The 21,617-nt window shown below is 38.0% G+C and overlaps 1 protein-coding gene across 2 annotated transcripts in view; it reads left to right on the forward strand.

Moving 5' to 3' along the window:
* Window positions 1–21,617, forward strand: part of CDH12 (cadherin 12) — a 320,014-nt gene that overhangs the window by 189,552 nt on the left and 108,845 nt on the right. For both annotated transcript variants that reach the window (XM_074873891.1, XM_074873900.1), the window contains exon 5: window positions 687–981. In XM_074873891.1, coding sequence (XP_074729992.1) covers window positions 687–981 — 295 coding nt within the window. The remainder of the gene's footprint in view (window positions 1–686; window positions 982–21,617) is intronic.

The raw sequence follows: 21,617 nt of genomic DNA on the forward strand, positions 1-21,617 counted from the left end.
TAAGGCATAAATGATTGAGATCTGTATTCTTCCAGTGAGCAAGATAACTCCTAGCTTCACACTGTCCACAATGTGACTATCTCAGAAAGGACAGAAACAATCAAATATTTGTGTAAAAGGTAGTATTTTTAGTTCTGGTTAGCATTTACTGTGATTAAGAGGTGTATATTGTCTTTTTAAAACCAGATTTGACTTTGAGTTTAGGATTCCATCAAGCTCTTGTGTGTTAAATTAAAATTAGGTATTTTCTTTCTACTTCTCTGAAAGCCAAATGCCTGTGAAAGCTTTTGACACTCTCATGTCATCTTATGTTTTTTTGATGTGGTTATTGGTGGTTTTTCATCCTTGGTTTTAAATTTCAGTTTATAACAATTCCAAAGCCTTGCTTCATTGCAGTTTTAGTAGTGAACAATATTCATACAAGAAAGCAGGTAGAATTTTGAAATGTTCTCTCTGCTGGGTACTAGATGGGGGTAAACATACTAGACAACATGCTGCCCACATTTTTCTCATGCACTTAGAGACAGTTAGGTCTTATAAAATCGGTTCCTCTAATGCCTTTTATTATATAAGAAGAAAAATAAAAATAATAATTGCCTTCCAGCCTAGAAAAAGCCATTAATGTTCTTTTCCTCTTTTTTTTCTTTTTTTTTTCTTTTTTTTTTGTTTTTGTTTTTGTTGTCAAGCTTCATTCTGACTTGGACAAAGGAGTGGGCACTGTTAAATATACCCTTTCAGGAGATGGTGCTGGAACAGTTTTTACCATTGATGAGACCACAGGAGACATTCATGCCATAAGGAGCCTAGATCGAGAAGAAAAACCTTTCTACACACTCCGGGCTCAGGCTGTGGATGTTGACACCAAGAAACCATTAGAGCCTGAATCAGAGTTCATCATCAAAGTGCAGGACATTAATGATAATGAGCCAAAGTTCCTGGATGGGCCTTATGTTGCCAGTGTCCCAGAAATGTCTCCAGTGGGTGAGTAAGAAGCTTTAAACACTTGATAACTAATTGCATATTACTTAATTGTCTCAATGTGCACTTCCTGCTGAGGAAAGAAAGCGACAGCTGAAATGAAAATATAACTTCTAAAACTTATTATTAGAAATGTTTCACTCTATGCTTAGAAATATACAGATTACAGGGTTTTTTTAGCTTTATTTGCTTATTTAGAAACTCATTCTTCTGCAAAATGAGTGCCTTTGACTGTAAGTCTCTGATAACAGGAGGACAAAAAAAAAAAAAAAAAGATATTCAAGGCAGGTATGCTAAGGTTCAGGGGTCTGTGTACCCCCAAACGTATTATTTCACATGACGAAGTTCATTCTTCTCTCTTCATAGTTTACGCTGACTGTTTGCTGTACAGAATTAGATGGTGCAACAGCATCTTGCCATTTACTGTTCTTGTCTTTGTGGCTGTTGAACTCCTACAGCACTTGCATGATCCTGTAATTATGAATTAGGTAACAATTCTTTATCCAAGTCCTGCTATGCTGTGGATGCTGAAAGTAATGATTGCCCTCACCTGGCTCTCCACAATGCAAGAACAAGAGTCAGAGAGGCTCAGCAAGGCTGACTCAAGGTCTTGAACACCTAATGTCCAAGAAAATATTGAGTGCATTGGATTCTTATGTCCAAAAAAAAAAAAAAAAAAGAGTAGATTGACTGGAAACATGGTAAGTTTTCAAAAAGCTGCTGTATAGGGGAGAGAATAACTTTCTCTCCAAAGAAAGGTGGACTATAGTAAGGATACTGAAGCACTGAAATAGGTTTTTGTTTGAAGAATTTTCACAACATGATAGACATTTGCCAGGAAAGACATAAAGAGCTTTAATCCTTCTTTGGAGCAGGGGAATAGACTAAATGGGACCTTCAGGTCTCTGCCTGATGCTGATTCTGCAGTGGTCCCGGTCCCAAGCAGTGTGTTTGCAACACAAGCATGCTGCTTGTGTCCTGCTGCCAGAAGGCATGTTGGGCTTCCCTGAGGTTACCAGAAATTTATTCATTCTGGGCTGGGAAGCCTTTAACTTTCCAGTGCTAGTTGCAGTGTATTGCAATGTTGTCTCCTAAGTTGTCTTTTCCAACTACTTCACAAGCCAGTACTAGTCATTTAATATTCCCTGTAGTTGCTAAAAGTTTTGGAAGTTTTCTGACTGAATTGTGCAGAGGAATCTTGTTGCCCCTTCAGCTGTGCAGCTCAGATAGTGATGTTTTGAAAGACAATCTGGGAGGCAACTAGCTATCTACACAAGTTACTATATGGAATTAATGAGGTAGTATTTAAAATTTTGTGATGGAGAGTGGTAGAATGTGATAAAATGTGATTTGAGTAGACGTGTAGAGATCACGTTAATCTCATACAAGTGTAGAAACGAGTTCACTATACTCACCTGTAGAGGTGCATCTGTAGATTCACTATGTAGGTACACCATTTTGTTGCCCCTATAGAGATGCCTAGTAATATTACTTACAGTTATATTATTTGTACATGGAAAACATTCGTTATATTTTCAAGTCTATATCTGTGGCAAGTTCAGAATAAAATTTCTTAACAGTGAATGTATGGTTAGTTGTTAATTTTTTTTTAAGACTTGATCAGAGAGAAATGATCAAAATAATAATGAATAATACTATTTAGACAGTGGAATGGAGTGCATGCGTTCCTTCTCTCACTCTGTTGCTCTTCCTTCATCTTCCTTTCTTATTTTCTTAAATATGTGTGTGCAGTAGCAGACAAAATGCTAACAGTGGTTTTATTTCATGGGAAGATCTCTTCAAGATGTGCCATGCATTGTGACTTTTATGTTGACTGGGAGTTGCATGACTAAATGAGATACAACTGAGTATGCTGTGTCATGCATACAATGTTTTAAAAGAGATGCTTTTCAATTTATTCTCTTTTGTAAAAACAGCAGTAGATGACATGGCAAAAATGCATCCTCTTGATCTTCACTTTATTCAGTCACATTCAGTACCTCTAAAAGATTTAGTCATGACAGTTTTTATTTTCCTCTATAAAAAAAAATAAAAGATGGATGAAAATTGATCAGAAAAGTCAAGGCAAGGAAATAGTGCCCTAAATGGAGGCCTAAACTCCAATTAGTGGTTACTAAGCAGATAACAATTTTTGCTGTTGGGTTGTCTTGCAGCAAAAATATCCAGAAATGCCTTATGTCACCTGTGATGTTCCAGGAGATTGTCCCTTCTCTGATGTAGGCCTCTCTACTCTTTTGCTCTCTCTTATCTATGCTTTTGCTACCTTATGCAAGCACAGAATTCTCAGAGGATCTAAAACTGCTGCTCCCTATCATCAGTACCATTTAGTTGCACCTATAGAGATGCCTAGACCTACTGCTGCCTGAGGCTGACACTGAAAATCACTTTGATTTTTTAGCTGGTGCAGCATATGGTTGTTTTGGCTTAGGCAAAGAACCTGATAAACTCTTCCTCTCATCTATTTTTTTACATTTTCATTTTCTAGTTGCCAGTTTTCAATTCCCAAATGTCCTAAACTTCACTTACTCTATTTTTGCAACAGTATTTATTATGAACTGCACTCATGCACACTATTTTCATTGTGGGAAATGCAATACAACATGACTTTTTCTCCCCTTAGTCATTTCTAAGAGCCTGTCAAACTTCTGTGACTAGTGACTTGCTGTCTTTTACTGTTGCACTACACTCACTTGCAAAGGTTTACTCAGTTTGGTAGTTTATACTAAGAATATCAGTAATAAGGAGCAAAATATGGATGCCAGAGTTCATGTTGAAAGGGGAATAGAGGGGTAGAGAAGTAGCTAATAAAAGCCTCAAGACTTAACACCCACTGTAAATGCACAGTATGTATTCCATTTGGACAGTGAAATAAAGTGAATTGTATAAAACATCTTTGAGGTACCACAGTCTGCAGTCATAAGAAAGGATTGCACGGGGCAGGGAATTCTTCGGAAAAAAAGTGTCCTTCAGACCCCTTACACACATTTTGGAAATTGTCATGGCTGCACCATTCTCAGTTTTGTAACATCTCTGGCCTTCATACTAATTGCTGTTGCTGAAGCTCTGGTGGCTGAAAAAAATGCCATAGCATACAGCCCTGGATTCAGAGTTCCAGACACAGCCTTATAATAAAATTGCACATCAACTTTATCCTGGACCATTGTGATTTTTTACTGGAAAAGGTACAAAAAGATGGAAATTTGTAGGATCCTCAATATCCGGTTTTCTGCACATACCTATGATTTAGACATATCTGTCATATCCAAATTGTTCACAGTAGGTTTTCTAAGAACGTTGTTGTGTTATTTTCCATGTATGTTTTAGGTGGAAATTTATTTTTTCCCTTCAAATTCATTTTGAGGTTGTAATAAAGTTTCTTGCACAGTTTCTGTACACTGAGGTTTGTTTGTTTCTCCCTCTAATCAATACCACTCCTTAAAAAAAGATTATGGTAATGCATATCTTTTAGCTTTTTTTTTGAAGAGATAGTTTTAGGATTGCCATTTTTACTTAATGGTACATTCCTTACTGGGAGCCAAATTCCTTCATATGCTTTTTATTAAGGAAAAAAAAAAAAAAGTTAGCAAGATGTTTACTGTGTTCTAAAACTCTAATTTAAGCCCACTACAAACTAGGACACCTACCTGTTTTATGCCAAAGGCTTGAATGGCCAGCTAGCCTTGCTCTTTCCATACATGCACTGTAATCTGATCATGTATGATGGAGAGGACAGTCAATCACAGATATAAACAAAAAAGATAGTACCTTGAAAAGCCCCTTGGTTACCAACTGGTGTGACATACAGGCTACTGTACCCATCTATGACTTCCATTTTTTCTGATACTTCCTAAATTTGCATAGTTTCTGTATTGTTGTGGAAGGATATTGGTACCTCCAAAGTTGACAGTGGATTGTTCACATAATAAGTGGGGTGCAAAATACTTTATGGTGAAGAATTTATTTTGGAAAGGATAATGATGTGAAATTCTCTGCAGAGAAATTCAGCAGTTTTAGTCAGATTACAACTCAGAACTAATATTTTAAGAACAGAGATTGCTATGCTGTTGTCTTACGCCTATTAAGAGACTTATAAAACCTTAAGGGCTGGACTCCTAATATGTTTTTTCTGATATTGGAATGGTTTTATCAATATCTTTTTATGAAAATATTGTCTTGATTTAATAAGAGTTCCAAAATGTAGAACAAACCAGAAATGGAAATTTATGTATGAGGACTGAAAAGGGGACTGTAATTTCCCCATTTGTAAGTTAGTATTAGCAAAATATGTTGTCCTTAAGTATAGTTTAATCAGCTGTGTTGTTGCTTCTGGCACCTTTGCCAGCTTCTGTTGTGATATAGCTCATGTAAGCATGCAAATGTATGGTGAGTTTAAACCAAGGTTATCCCCTTACCGAAGCTATCAGTCCAGATGACTGAGAGTAGGGGCATACCAGTGTTAAATGCACTTTCAGGGAAAGATCTTATTACATATTTTTTATATATTTATACATAAAAATGTGCACAGAAATGCAACTTCATTTCTCATACATTTCTTTCACTGACTACACTGATTTTCATTGATCATATGTATTACACATGACAAATTTATAACTTCTACTGTCACAGTCTCCTAATTGTTTTTTAAGTTCTTTCCATTATTCTTCTATGCTTATACACAGACCAGCTAGGGCTGTACTAAACCCATCAATGCCATAACATATAGATTCTATATGTTCTTTCCCAGGCAATTTCATTTCGTAACTTTCCACTAGATTAACTCTTTATTGCTTATGGGGACTTTACAAACTCCAGTTCACCATGGCAATTATTCTGCCTTTTTGGTTATTAATTAATGAGTAATGGAATATGCTCACACTAAATAGCTGTATTACTGATTAGGCTTGAATATTGGATTTGAAACTGTCTCAATTGTAACACTACATTGTAATATTAAAATTGTCAATGATACTAGAAAGTTGATATCAGGTTATTTTTGCTAAGTATCCTCCATGGTGCAAGGCAGCTGCCTGAAGAGTGTTATGGGTTTGCTTCCCATGATACTGACAACCTAAAAATAGTCTCTATAAATTTTATGGCAGTTTTACTTCTGAAGTGAATACTTAATTGACTTATATTTAAACATTGTCTTATGTTTAAACATTGACAAAGGCTTGTATATATACATTCACAAATGGAACATATGGTTAATATATCCATCTATGTAGTTTCATGTGAAAGTATTACAGTGTGTAGAAAACTAGCCTGATGAACTGGTGGGTAGGAAACTGTACTCTGGTTGGGCATAGCTTAGTACCTGTGCCTGAGTTTAGCCTGAAGCTTACACTGAGCAGAGGCTGGGGAAGGAAGGACTATAAGGCACTGGAGCAAATACTGAGCGATCTTTCCCTTGATATAGATTCCTAGCTTCTGGCGATATATTTTTAAGCACTTGCAAAAGCGTACCCAAGCTGTTGTGGAAGATATTACTTTGGGAATCTGTGGAGGCCAGAGAGATTTTTGAATGGTTTACACATACTCATGGAGAAATAATTGGCTGTATAATCTGTTAGCCCCTGTCTGCAACCCCTCCAGCTCCACCTTGGTCTCCCTGCCTTTTTTCTGGTGTTATTGAGTCCTTAGAGACAGTGATGGGAATGGGATGTCATATTCAAGATACAAATATCTTGAAAATTCTTGTTTATTCTCTTTTCCTTGTCGGTAATTCCCATCAATCATTTTCCTTTTTTTTTTTTTTTGTCCACTGTTGATCATTGATATGAAAACTTTGGAGGATTTCCCACAGTGATCCCAAGATCAAGAGTTAATAGGTAACTGAGATACAACCTACTTCTGTGAAAGTACTGATAAGGTATTATTTTCCCATTCCTCTTACTTTGTATTTCTCAGTGTGAAATCCCCTATACCCAGTTACTTGTTATGTTAAGATTCCCCTGTAACACTTTGCAGTCAAGCTTTCGTTTTGTCAAGCTGTCACCTGCTTATATATTCTCTTTTACAGGCAACCTGAGTTCAGATCCAAGTGAGATGCCAGTGGCAACCCCCCTTTCCTGTAAAGATTGTCAATTTATTTCTACCATTTGATTCCTATTTTTATTTTGATATTACCTTAGAAAAGACTGTACTCTCTTAATCTACCTTTTTAGGTTTTTCAAGATCCTTTGCTTAGGAACCTTGCTGAAAGCTTTTTGGAAACTTAGATACACTATGCAAGTAATCTAGCTCTATATACTCACTGATTCAACCAATAATTTTAACAGGTTTTATGAAGAGTAGCTTTCCTTCACAAAACTGTACTGACTCCCCCCTTAGAGGGTTATATCCACAGGTACTCTGATTTGGTACTTTGTTACAGAATGTATAAATCTCTTCATCGCCTGGGTCAGACCTGGTGCCCTAGGTCATACAGACCACTTTTCAGAAAAATGCATGTCCCACCACTGTCTTTCAGTGTCTGTCAGATGGCAGTTTACCCATCATAGTTCATATTTTCTGTGGTTGCTTGTTTAGAACTGCTTTGTTAATTACAAATTTTGTCTTTTTGATTCATTTTTTTAATTGTGAAAAGAATCAGCTACTGCACTGATCATCAGTTTTATAGTCACTGTAGAGAAAGGTGAGTTTTAAGGAAGGAGCAGAAGGAAAGACAGGTTATGGCTGCTTAGCCTTTTGTTAGAGTTTTTTCACATGTATAAGGGGTATTGCACAAAAATACAAAACAAAATAAAAATAAAACAACACAGATGTTGAGAGAAAATTACAAGTAGGAAGTAAAAGCTTTTGAACCAAAAGTGTTTATTGACATTATGATAGATCACTAGGCAACCTAGTCAGCTTCAACTACTGTGAAAAACCTTACAGACAAAACCCTTTTAGATCAAAAGGGAGGAAGAAAACAATGCAGAGAATCAAGGCTTGCTTGTTAAAGGATTATGGCTATTGTCATACTCACTGTGAGTTTCATTGCATACACTCTGGCTGTTGGAAATTGTCAGCAAAACATGGAAATTTGGCAAATACTGTTAGCTGGGAGAATCTATGTAAAATGAAAGCTGTGACAGACAGGACCCTACAAATGTGCACACAGCAAAACATCTGAAAAGCTTTTGCTGTTAAAAAGATGAGATGGTGGATAAATGTTTCCTCCTAGCAAGTTTCACAGTCCTAAAATGTCAGTGCCAAATTCATGCAAAGCATTTGAGTCTTACTTCATGTACATCCAGGCCTACTTTATTGTGTTTATCTGGAACTGGGCAAAGTTAAAAACTCATGTCACAGTAGATAAAGCTATTATGTTCCTATCCACACACTGACTTTACTCCAGCTCAGTAGCATTAATCAAATAACATTTCATATTTCATCACACCCAAGTCTTTTGATGCAGACCCCTCTGTTAGGTTAATCAACCAATACTTTCAGTATTAAAATTAAGCTATTTGGGTTTGTTCTAAATGTATATGTTGGTCGTGTTAGTGGTGCTGAGTATTAGTTCTTTTAGTCTATAAGGAAAAGCTTTGTAATTATTTGTAGTCTTGTGGTTTGCATAATCATCTTCAGGTTCAAGAAATATTTCATTAAAGTTGTTGGGATCATGTGTTATTTTTCTGTCAATGATACTATTGCTGGGGGAAAGGTATTGGCATGTTTTAGTGTAGTATTGAGAGGTGTAGGAGTTGTTTTTATACAGGCACATAACATCTCTAAAACATAAAACATGTTGTATTGATAGTTGGTTTAGTAGCCACTGATCAGCTGTAAATGTTAAAAATTAACAAGAAGTTGCCTTTTCCTTACCACAAAATGACTCTGAACGTTAAGTATCTTTTCAGTAAGAGCTGTTCTTTTGGCCACCAAGTGGTTTTAAACATTAAACATATTTTAAAAGTATTACTGTTCTCAGCCGCTGAGTGACTGTAAACATTAAATATGTTTTATAAAAGCTGCTTTTCAAGCTACTGCCTGCATGGCTATGAACATCATTTTTCTTTAAAGTTGCTTTCCAGCCACTGAGCTATTTTTTTTTTTATAGGCTCAGTTCTATTTATAATTTCTCACAGAAGAAACAAGTGCAAGGTTTCACTGGCACAAGGCAGCACTTCATTTATGACAAGTAATCATGTCCTAGCCATCTTCTCATAAAGACACTGCAGATAATGAGAACAAGCCAAAATTTAAATGGATTTTTATGGATGTTTTGCGTGGACAGTGTGTGCATATCTAGTGTTCTTCTCCCCCATTTTTGTGTACAACTCTGCAGTAAACCAAAATAATAAAAGCAGACGTGAGTGATATTCTGTACTAAGATAACTAGTCTAAGAAATCAGTCGCTGATGGATTGTGTGAATCAATCAAGTCATCATCAGCCCTAGAGAAGGACAAAACAGAATGCAAAATAGTCTCAAGATTGCTAAGCAAATGGGAGCCACTAAACCAAATATGATTAAGGGCTTTAATTCTGTGTGCAGAAATAACTCCATGTGGCAAATTAGATGTAATCCTAGGAAGGCCTGGAGTGATAAGAAAAGTGTTCATGAGAATCTGGCTTAACAAGAGCTAAGAGAAAAAAATCACTGATCACAAATATTTTGTTAAGGACAAATTATTCTCTGTTTAGAGAATCCCATAAGGCTTAAAGTCTACAGCAAAGACACTGCAGATAAAAATAATACCTTAGGAAAAGGAAATCTACATAAAACAGAGGTCTAAAAATATCTGCAGAATGAGGAACAGCACATACTAGAATATCTTTAAATGGCACGTCAGCCAATTAGTAAGTATATCTGTCTGTCGACCTTGGATTTAATGATTGTCCTTATTTGTAGTAAGAAACAGCATAGATGGGCAATCCAGCCCAATGTCTATTCTATACACTGTAGGTTTTTCTTAACTAAGTAACCATTAAAGATCTTATGGGAACATAAACCTGATGTCTCTCCAGCCTTTGATCAACAAGGGTCCTGACAGAGCTTGTTGAAACCTTTCCACAAGAGCCATTTTTGCTAAGTTTCTGTAGAACTGAAAGATTCAAACATATAATTCTGTCAAAACTTTTTATGAAAACCAGATGGCTGCCTGGTGAGTCATCCCCCAGGTTAGCTAGTGACTGGCAAATTAAACAGGTGGTTCCCAAATTAGTAGAGAAGCATTCTTTATATCAACCTGACAGGCCAAGCACTGGCTGGCTGGGAACCTGTAGGCCTGGCAGTCTTCTCTAGAGCTGGGAACCTGGCAAGTTTGTCTATTCCCTGATTTCTCTGCTGTGCAGTTGATGACAAGGCAGGTTGTCATGCTTCCCAGACAAGTTAGTCAACCTGCAAGCTAAAGAGGTCATAACTAAGTAGGAAGAAGACCAGTGGAAATGAAACAACGTGTCCTCTCTGCTAAAAACTCAGCAGTGCCAATATTGTTTTCTGGACTGTGCCAATATTTTTTTTCTGGAGTGAAGCAGGATGAAGTGAAAGGCCCAAACTATCTGAAATATCCCAGTAAAGCAAAATTCCACTGTCCAGACATCCTTACTTGCCAGTTATGTCTGGGGACCTTTTGTGCAGAAGCCAGCAGTAAAAGTGAAATCATTGAGGGTTAGAGAGGTGAAGACTGGGAGTAGAGGGGGTGCTGATTTCAGGCAGGTGTGAAAATAAAGTGACAGCAGAGGAAGAGGAAAAGCTTTACAGACTGTTCAGATTTCAGGAGCTACTGGAAAGAAATGTGACACCTTTAATACTGCCTTGGACTTGATTCATATTTGCACTGCTAAAGAGGCTGCTGTCATTTCTGTTAACAAACCTCAGGACCATCCTTTTATTTTCATAAGAAGCTTAAAGGATATTAATGCATAAATACCTGGAACTCACCGTATGAGTATTCCTATGGAGTAGTCTTGAGGGGGCACGGAAACAGCATGCAAGGGAACCTCCAGCAAGGACTGCCTGACACACCAATCTGCACCAGTCATTGATGGAGACTGTTGTTGCAAATGCTCTCAGAGATGTAATTTCAACTAACCATTTGCATCTTGGTACACAATTGTTCACAACTGATGATTTTCAATGGAAATAGTTTGTTGACTGCTAGTCATCCCACTCACTAAGGTTGGCATGATGTTTTGGGGATAGAGATTCTGACTGCTAAAGGATGATATGAATCCCAACAGTCAATCCAATAATAACCAGGTCAGGAAATCTACAGCTAGAGGGTATCTATTCAATCATATCCTTCATCTTCCATCTGTGTTTACTGCTGTTAGTACAGCAAGCATCCATTTTACCATTTGTTCTGATCTAAAGGAGTAACTAACATATCTGAAACATAAGATAATGATATAGCTAGGATTCCCATATTGTAGGAACATCACCTTAGAAGCCTATCTATCCTCCTGTCTCTGTAAATGGCCAGTAGAGGGTAGGAGAAAGATAAACACACATTTAGACAGATTACCATGTCACAGTCTATTTGAGAGTAGGTTTCATCCAAGTACGGTTTACTTATTTATTTTCTAACTCTGTTAAAAAGGATTGTTGTTTGGGTTCATGTGCATGTCAAACACTTCTCTAATCCCCATTTTGTTAGGTTTAGTGACTGTACATTCCCTAGATTGATCATGTCATTATACAAAGCATTTTCTTTTCCTATTTTTAACATTTTTGACTTTCATTCTGGAAGATAAATAGGAACAAATGATTTAACTTTGGTATAGTCCTGACTACTGTATGCATCTTTATCCTGCCACGTCTTTTTGTCTTATTTATAAATTAAACAGATGGAATCTTTAAAGTTCTATGTGGAAAACTTTTCATGTCTCCATCACTTTCACTGTTTGTCTCTGAGCCCCCTTTATTTCTGCTGTTCTTTTAGTGATAGGGCAATGGTAATCAATATTTTCAAGTCTTGAGAGAATTCAGATGAGAAAGATGCCTGAAGGACTGGTTCAAGTGCTCAGGCCTGCAATTTATGGTCTTGCAAGAGATGATAGGGACACAGATGCTCAAATTATCAGGCCTACTTGCTACTTCTCTGGTTCAGTAGCTCCAAATTTATCCACTTTTTCTTGTTGCTTTCACTCCATATCACCTCATGCCTGAACACATACCAAACCCTGTCAGACAGTTTTCAGCAGATGTTTGATAGTCCTGGGATTCTTTCATGGCTCTTTCATGTGATTCTGAATGAATCCTCTGTTCGCAGATTTTAAGTCCTAAACCAATAATAATCACTGAGCATAATCCAGTGAGACATAGCATCTTGCTGTTCAAACAGTGGATGATCCTGTGTGCCTTCAAACGATCATCCAGTTGCTAATATGGAGGGGGGGGGGAAATCTTTCCCTGGTTGAGTAGAAAAGATAGCTTTACCATGATATATTAAAAAACTGTGTTTGATAGTTTTATTTGCAATACTGGTGGGGCAATAAGGAGGGGAAGTGTTAACGCTTATGGAGGGAGAGGCAATGACTGAACACATGCAAACTGATGCTTTTATTTGCCACAACCCAGATTCAAACACCAGTGTACTAAGAATTGCTCCAACATAAAATGTTGGATAATCAGTTCCTACATCAGCTTTTCTTTGTAAAAAATAAACAAAACCAAATTCTAGCCTTTCCTTCTGAAGAAAATCATAAATGACCTGAAAGGTGCGAAGATGTCAGACTGCCTGTCTGAATGAAAAGATGGCAGCAAGGCATCAGCTCCTTAAATTCCAAAATCCGTTATGAAGCTGGTAATTGAACTGGCAAGTTGTAAAGAAGGAATCCTTTCTTTGGGCCACTGCACAGCAATAAGAGATCTCTGAACTGCTGATTTAAAGGAAAGATATGGGATAAGAACTGCACCAACACATCCTACTGATTTACTGTAGAGCTGAAGTTGTGGCAGTTCAGTAATACCTATACTGCAATCTGGATGGTTTATATTTTAGCCACCTTTATCAATTTACTTTGGGTAGCACAAGGGGACAGTAACAGTGACAACAGGACAGGTTTTATGGCAGCGTACTACAAGGGACTTCAGGATACTAACTCACCAGCTACCTTGCAGATATGTCCTAATGGTTCATTTCCAGTGCTACTGTTACCTGGACTGCCTACATTAAAGCCCACATGAGCCTCCCTGCCCACACTGCAAATGTGTTTTATGATTTGAGTATTGGCTTACTTGTGGACACAGTGTGTGTCACATCAGTACTGCTCTTATCAGCAGTAAAGGTTTTACACTTGTTAGTAAGACCGCGTTAGTGAATGTTTTTCATCAGTATATTCTCAAGCCAGATTTGTAAAGGTAACTTGGCACTGAAAGTGTTTTATAAGTATCTCGTGTTGGTTTTTTTTTTTTTTTTCTTGATAGCATTAAGTGCAGGGCATGTAAATGGTTTTGAAAATCCTAGTCAGTCTTTAGACTCCCAAATAGCTTTTAATAGCTTGAGCTGTACCATCAGGTTCCTCAAGAAATGCTGAGCATCCCTAATGTATAGGCACCTAAATTTTGATGGCATAAATTACAAATGGGAACAAAAATGTTCCAGAAATTTGGCCAGGCATTTGCAGCAATGTCTTTGGAGCCCAACCAGATGAGACACAGATCAAATTCAGTACTACTACAGTAGGTGATTTGGGGTATGCCATGCAGGGTTAGATGCCCACATGGATTTATTTGTCTGATTCTAAATGAAGTATCTTAGTACCTGCCTGAACCTGGAAGAAAGTAAATTTCCGTAAAATTGTTCCATGGGTGCATAAAATGTCACCTAAGCCTGCCCTCAATCTGCTTGCACACAGAACCATATGAACTTTACACTGCTGAGCAGCTAGATACCAATTAATGCCTAAGCACTGTCAGAAATCATAAGGTAGATATACTTAATTCTTTTTCAGAAACCAGTCAGTGACATTTTCAGAGTTCAGAGTTACATCCCATGCAAAATGTGGCTGCAGGAGAGGTTAGATGTTTTTGATTTTGCAGTGAGGTAGGTAGAAAACTCACACACGATGCTGCAGATGCAGCTTCAATTCTTTCTTTTTTTGAATACCCGCTCCTCATGTTTTAACCACCAGGGGCCAGAGAGACTTTCTTAGTCTTTCTCCCTTCTCCCTTTTTTTTTGACCTGATGAATATTTAATGATCCTATATAAAATAGAGCAGCTTCCTCCTTTTTCAAGAGAGTGATGGTCTGAGCATTCCTAAGAGGTAGGAAATAAGCATTCAACCACCATATAACAGAACAGTGACTTAAAATAATCTGCATCTCATGCATCCACTGGGCATTCAGGAAGGAACATCATCTGCTTCTGCATTTTGTCAGAATAAGGTTAGTTTAAGCTGTTAATACAGAAAAGAGTTCAAAATTGTTTTTCCCTGGTAAATAATTGGTATCTAGGATAAAACTTTTCTCACTGGTGTTTCTTACAGGCTACAGCACCTTTTCACTAATAAACTGACTTGTATGGATCTTATTGTTAGACATCTAAATAACACCAGGTAGAATAAACTGCATCTGGGCTTATTGCATTTTGCAGCGGCTCTTTTTATGATTCATGCCCTCAGTATCTCTGCGCTGGAATTGTTATGTAAAAAAGCACCTTGTAATGTTACTTCTCTGTTTTATAGGTGTAGTCTTGAAGATGGTGAAAACTGAGAAGGAATATTCATTGCAGAGCTTGTTTCTTAATGCCTATATGTTACCAGAACTGACAAACCACAAATGAGAGTGTATGTGCAAGTGAACTGAGGGAAATTCACCTTAAAAAATAGTATGTCTTTTTTAATATGTTTGTGAAGGAGTCGGGAAAAAAATAAGTTGAGGAATAGAAAAAAAATGGAATAAAAAGCTAGGAAGCATCTCATAGGTGAACAAGAGAATGAGAGTTTAATGCTCATTAAAAAATCTGAGCATGATTAGTTCAGTGAGGTAAGATGATAACCATGTTGACTGTCTTATGTATGTGGGAAGGACTGTGAGTGGATTATTAAAATACACTTGATAGCTTTCTTAACAAACCTTCGCAGTTGTGTGGCTGTCCACTGTCTGACTCTCAGACCTAAATTACAATGGCTGAAAAGTGCCTCGTTGTCATCCAGTAAATAGTGATCTGTATCCAGCCTCCAACTGAGGTAGCGCTGAAAGCCTGATGGGCTGTGATACTTGGAAAAACTACTCCTACTGTTAACTACATGTATGTGTGTCCAAAGGAGTGGCATTTAGGGTCTGGAGTTTTATTATGATTATTTTCATTATTAATATTATTATTATTGTTGTTGTTTGTTGTTGTGGTCCTTCTTCTTGTTATCTTATTGACATTTTGCAGGAAGAAGACATACTTGTTTGCTGTAACTTTGTCCTGAGCAACCAGTCAGGAAATAATGAAGTTATAGAAAGTCAGCAACATAATGTGTTCCAGTATTTTGTTTTATTTTAATTTTGAAACAGGGTTAAAGATGGAATGGTTTGAGAAACTATAGGTAGAACTCTAGTGGCATGATTCAACTTGCATCTGCAAAAAGACTACAGTTCACCTCAGTGATTAAAGTGATGAAGGTCCAGCTGGCTAATAATGATTTTATAGTCCACATCTTTCTTTTTTTTAAAAAAAAATATTTTATTTTATTTAGGATTAAGATAGAATTTTGTTTTGCAGATCTTACCACTCTTGATCTTTGGGCAAAATCAACACCTTGGATTGAAATTATTTAGAAATTTCAGGGGAAAGACAAGAGTCCCTGAATATTGAATACATTCAAATTTTAGAAAGTTGATATGTAGATCTGCATTTGGATTTTAACAGACTTAGATTCATCTGTAAAACAATAACACAACAAAGGTTAGGCAAATATTTTCCTAAGAAATATAAAACTTTTTTAGGAGCTAAACAATAAGTTGCAAGATATCTGGGCCATATTTAGGTGCATTTAATTTTAGCTTCAGTATTTCACAAGTTCAGAATTTTATGTATATCAAGGCTTGCTTATCTCACAGGTTTTATAATTTATGAAAAAACATAAAGAAGTTGGGGGGGGGAGGGGGCTGGCATAGAAAGGCAAATTTCTAGAACAGAATCCTCACTACAGTTGAAAAAGGGTGAAACTGCACTTCAGCCTGGACAACAGTCAAATATGATCTGTCTTCACCATTTGAAATTTTTTTTTTCTACTTGTTTTGGGCCAGTGGTGCCAACTTAAGCACTGCTTTTTATCAGGTCTCCAGAGACAAGTGATTTTGATCATCAAAACAGAGAGAGAAATGCAAATCACGGGAAAAAAAAATCCCAGAGCAGGCTCAGAATAACTCCAACAAGTAACTAATTCAAATTCCTATCTGGTAAGAATTGTGGAGTTTCTACCTTGATCAGTTCAACAGCATGAAGTACAGAGTTAGGCATTTTGTATCATCCTTAACTAGAATTTTCTGTGTCATACAAATATCGAAATACCTGTATTTATGCATGTATATATGGTCACAATTCATTTTCATATTGTACTGGTCTTTTGTCTTGTTTAAAGAACATCATGCGTTGCAATAAAATTAAGGTATTAAAGAAGCCCTCAAATAAGCTATAAGAGCTTAAAATTAAAATTAATAAAAAGAATGCTGCAGCCTTGCTAGGGAGAGAATTTGGCATCAGTGTCTGATTTTACTCCTTCTTTTACAAAGTTCGGGTATTTTCATTAAGGAAACAATCATTTTCTAACATGTTTCTTTTTTTAAAAAAACAGATTTCAAGTGAAATATTTGGAAAGTGTGTATATATAGCCATGTACATCTTGTCCGACATCAGGAGAAAGCTGTGTTGTAGTCACTGATGTTGACTTAGTAAGTGGGGTGATGCCACAGAATTCTCAAATAAGAGAAATTCTTCTCAAAGAAGAATTGTTTTAAATGTTGTAAAAAAGATTTATCTGTCCATAGTGCAGTGACAGCAGGGGAAGGCAAATAAATGTTTTCTGCTTACATTTTACAGCTGAGAAAATGAGCAGGTAAGGACAGTTACTGTGTTACAGCTTAGATTTTTCCTCAGAGCTTTCTGGCTACCAGTTATGGCCCTAAATTTTTGGTTACAGTTAAGGAACAGAACATGATGAAGGAATGACCATGAATAAAGGAAATTAAACTACGTACTATATTACCATACATCCTTCAGTCACTCCAACAATAAATCCCAATTACCTTCTTTTATGTATAATTATTTGGTCTCATCAGCTTCAGTACTTTTAAAAGGGTTCTTAAATTAAGCATATGCCTAAGTGATTTGCTGAGTAGTTATGTTCTTAAAGGTTTTGCCTGAAGCCACGTTTTCATTCATGTTTTAGATGGATCCAAGGCTGTGCTTACCCAAAATATTTGGGCCGTGGAACAATGTAATAGGATTCATGAGTGGAAATCCTGACCTGTCCTGTTATTAATCATTTTGCCCAAGGATAACTCTCCATGAAGAGGGAATAATTTCTACTGCCACTGTTTGATCAGTGTAAGCTTTTGACAATGCTCAAGCAGCAGGGAGAGATGGAGAGAGAGCCACCCAGGGTGGCAGGGGGAACTCAGGACAGGGAGGAAGAAACCAGGAAAAGACACCCTGATGCCCTCGTGCAGGTGAGGTTTGGTGCAGAGCTTCCAATGAAACTGCTTAGAAGTCCTCTGACAAAATGTCTGGGAAAGTAAGATGTTTTGGATATATATAATTCCTGTACCGGAATGGCTGAGATAACACATTCGTGAGGACCATGTAGATGTGAAGTGAGAATATCATGTAGGCTGAGAGGTTTTTTCAACATTAGCTTTTAAATAAGGCAGAACTTCACACATTTGGGTGTTTTCTTTGGCATAACCTAGAGCTGATGTGCCCCTATGTTTCTGATATTGCGCACACATCTGTCTCAGCACATTTCAGCTCTCTCAAGTGGTAACAAGCAGATGTACATACAGGAGCATGGCAGCCCTCCTTGGTGACTGGCATGTTTCACAGGTCATGCATACTTGTTTTTTCCCTTCACACATTGTGCTAGCAAATACTTAATCCCTGTCATAAAGTTTATCTGATAGAGAATAACAAACACTATTTTCACTGTTAAAAATACCTTCATTTTTATCATCAGGAAGTTAAACCATAGGCATGCCTTTAAAATCTGATCTGTACTATATGCTCATTTATACTGTACTCCGTCTCATCCAAACTAGACAAATAAAATGCCATATGGAATTATTTCTCTTGGTACCAATATTTAATCGTAATTGCTTGATACCTGGATATGTGTTTCCTTTCTAACATCCGGGGGAAAAAATTCATGTCCTGGTGGTTTGATTTTTTTTTTCGTTGTTTCATAGGTACCTGAGCTACATATAGTCTGATACTGTATTCCAATTTGCAGAACACCAAATATTATCTACTGAAAGTCTACAGTGATGAACTAATATTTTCCATGGCAATTTTCAGATTTTTCATTCAAAACAGAATCTGACAGGATTTCAATTTTAAGGTAAAACAATGTCAGATTTGCAGAACTGCAACTGTATTCCCACGTGCAGAAAGAAAAAAACTCAAGCTCTTGGATAGATTTAGGAATCTGAGCAACTCAGAACCTCATTCTTCTCATTGGCAATTTTTCTTCCATCTACATTTAGAGACTCCCTTCTGACAATGAAGTAGTACTGAAATATGAGAAATGGAGTCCAGCCAGAACTCCCAGGCCCATATTAATGCTGCTTATTTATTTTGTTTGCTGTTCCATGTTTTCTTTCTCCAATTCCACGAGACATATGATTTTATCTGTGTACATTAATAAATATAATTTTTTTTATTATTTACCTATGGGAAATAAAAAATCTCACTTTCTGAAAAAACTCACCATATCTTTAGAAGGAACAGGATTTCTCCAGTCCAGATAATTTTGTGAGACTAGCTGTTGTAAAACCAACAGGAGTATTGCATGTAGCAGTGTATTTTGAAAATACAATTGGAAAAGTTACCAAGAGCGTATCTTCTACTAGGCTGATGAATTCCCATGAACTTTTATTTTTGTAGGTGTTCACATCAGTTCTGAATGTTTTTCAACTGCCTTTGTAAATTAGTTCTACATTTCAGCAAATTCCCCAGTATTCCTACAGATCTTATGATCCAATTCTGCAATGTACCATTTAATCTTAACATTTATTTCAAACATATTGAAATACTTCTTTAAAGTAGATTTAAAGCATATAGGTTTTAATTTTAAACTACCGCTTGTCTAAAATATCCATACTATATGTAGAATAACAGATGAACCAAACTCATTACATGCTTATTAAACTAAGATTACCGAGGAAAATTCTGCTAGTAGTTTTTATAGGGAAATAATATAAACATATGAGACATTTTCTGTCAGAAATCTGTCTTAAGGGATATTTTCTCACCTGTATTTTGGTACAATGCAATTTTAAATTACGCATTGTGGTGACATAGAGCATTCAGTGCTGTCCTTTTTTTTTGGCCACAGGCCATATGAAAGGCTGATGACCTTTAAAGATGCTTTTTTTCATACACTTGTTTTTTTCAGAAGACGCTCGCTGTGCCTTTCTTTTACATTCGTACAATAAGAAATAGCATGTCACACCTTGGTAATGTACAATATATTCTCTGTTTCCACTGGTCCCTTTCCTAAAGCAGATCTTTAATTTACGAGCAGAAATTTCATTTTTCTTTCTTGACCATTTTTCATCTGGTGACCATACTCTGACATTATATTTTCTTGTTTCACAAATCACACAATTAGAGAATCACAGAATCTTCTAGGTTGGAAAAGACCTTGAAGATCATCTAGTCCAACCATTTACCTAACATTGACAGATCTCAACTACACCAGATCCCTAAGCACTATGTCGACCCTATTCTTAAACACCTCCAGGGATGGGGACTCCACCACCTCCCTGGGCAATCCATTCCACTGCCTAATAACATGTTCTGTAAAGAAATACTTCCTGACATCTAGTCTAAACCTTCCCTGGCGCAACTTGAGGCCATTACCTCTTGTCCTATCACTTGTTAGTTGGTTAAAGAGACTCATCCCCAGCTCTCTGCAACCTCCTTTCAGGTAGTTGTAGAGGGCGATGAGGTATCCCCTCAGCCTCCTCTTCTCCACACTAAACAACCCCAGTTCCCTCAGCCGCTCCTCATACGACATGTGCTCCAGACCCTTCACCAGCTTTGTTGCCCTTCTCTGGACCCACTCGAGTAATTCCATGTCCTTTTTGTAGTGAGGGGCCCAAAACTGAACACAGGAATCGAGGTGCGGCCTCACCAGTGCTGAGTACAGGGGCAAGATCACTTCCCTGTCCCTGCTGGTCACGCTATATCTGATACAAGCCAGGATGTCATTGGCCTTCTTGGCCACCTGGGCACACTGCTGGCTCATGTTCATCTGGCTGTCAATCAACCCCCCCAGGTCCCTCTCTGACTGGCAGCTCTCCAGCCACTCCTCCCCAGGCCTGTAACGTTGCTGGGGGTTGTTGTGGCCCAAGTGCAGCACCCAGCATTTGGCTTTATTGAAACTCCTGCAGTTGGCCTTAGCCCATCGCTCCAGCCTGTCCAGGTCTCTCTGCAGAGCCTCCCTACCCTCGAGCAGATCAACACTCCCACCCAACTTGGTGTCATCTGCAAACTTACTGAGGGTGCATTCGATCCCCTCATCTAGATCATCAATAAAGATGTTAAACATGAGTGGTCCCAAAACCGAGCCCTGGGGGACACCACTTGTGACCGGCCGCCAACTGGATTTAACTCTGTTCACCACAACTCTTTGGGCCCGGCCATCCAGCCAGTTTTTTACCCAGCAAAGCGTGTGCCCATCCAAGCCACGAGCAGCCAGTTTCGCCAGGAGAATGCTGTGGGAAACGGTGTCAAAGGCCTTACTGAAGTCAAGGTAGACAACATCCACAGCCTTTTCCTCATCCAATAAGCAGGTCGCCCTGTCGTAGAAGGAGATCAGGTTTGTCAAGCAGGACCTGCCTTTCATAAACCCATGCTGACTGGGCCTGATCATCTGGCTGTCCCACATCTGTTGTGTGATGGTACTCAGGATGAGCTGCTCCATCAGCTTCCCAGGCACTGAAGTCAAGCTGACAGGCCTGTAATTTCCCTCATCATCCTTCCGACCCTTCTGATGTATGGGCATCACATTGGCCGATTTCCGATCTGTTGGGACCTCCCCGGTCAGCCAGGACTGCTGGTAAATGATGGAAAGTGGCTTGGTGAGCACCCCAGCCAGCTCCTTAAGCAGCCTTGGGTGATTCCCATCCAGTCCCATAGACTTGTGTATGTCTATGTGATGCAATATCTGACTATCTCCTCCTGGAATGTGGGGGGGTCGTTCTCCCAGTCTCTGTCTTCTGGCTGAGGAGGCTGGATTCCCTCAGTTTTTTATTAAAGACTGAGGCAAAGCAGGCATTAAGCACCTCAGCCTTTTCCTCATCACTCGTTGCCATGTTTCCTCCTGCATCTAGCAGGGGATGGAGGCTCTCCCTGGTTTTTCTTTTGCTGTTGACGTACTTATAGAAACATTTCTTGTTATCCTTGATAGCTGAAGCCAGATTAATTTCTAGCTGGGCTTTAGACCTCCTGATTTCTGCCCTGCATAGCCTCA

This window comes from Strix uralensis, chromosome 1 (assembly GCF_047716275.1).
Source record: "Strix uralensis isolate ZFMK-TIS-50842 chromosome 1, bStrUra1, whole genome shotgun sequence".
NCBI lineage: Eukaryota > Metazoa > Chordata > Aves > Strigiformes > Strigidae > Strix > Strix uralensis.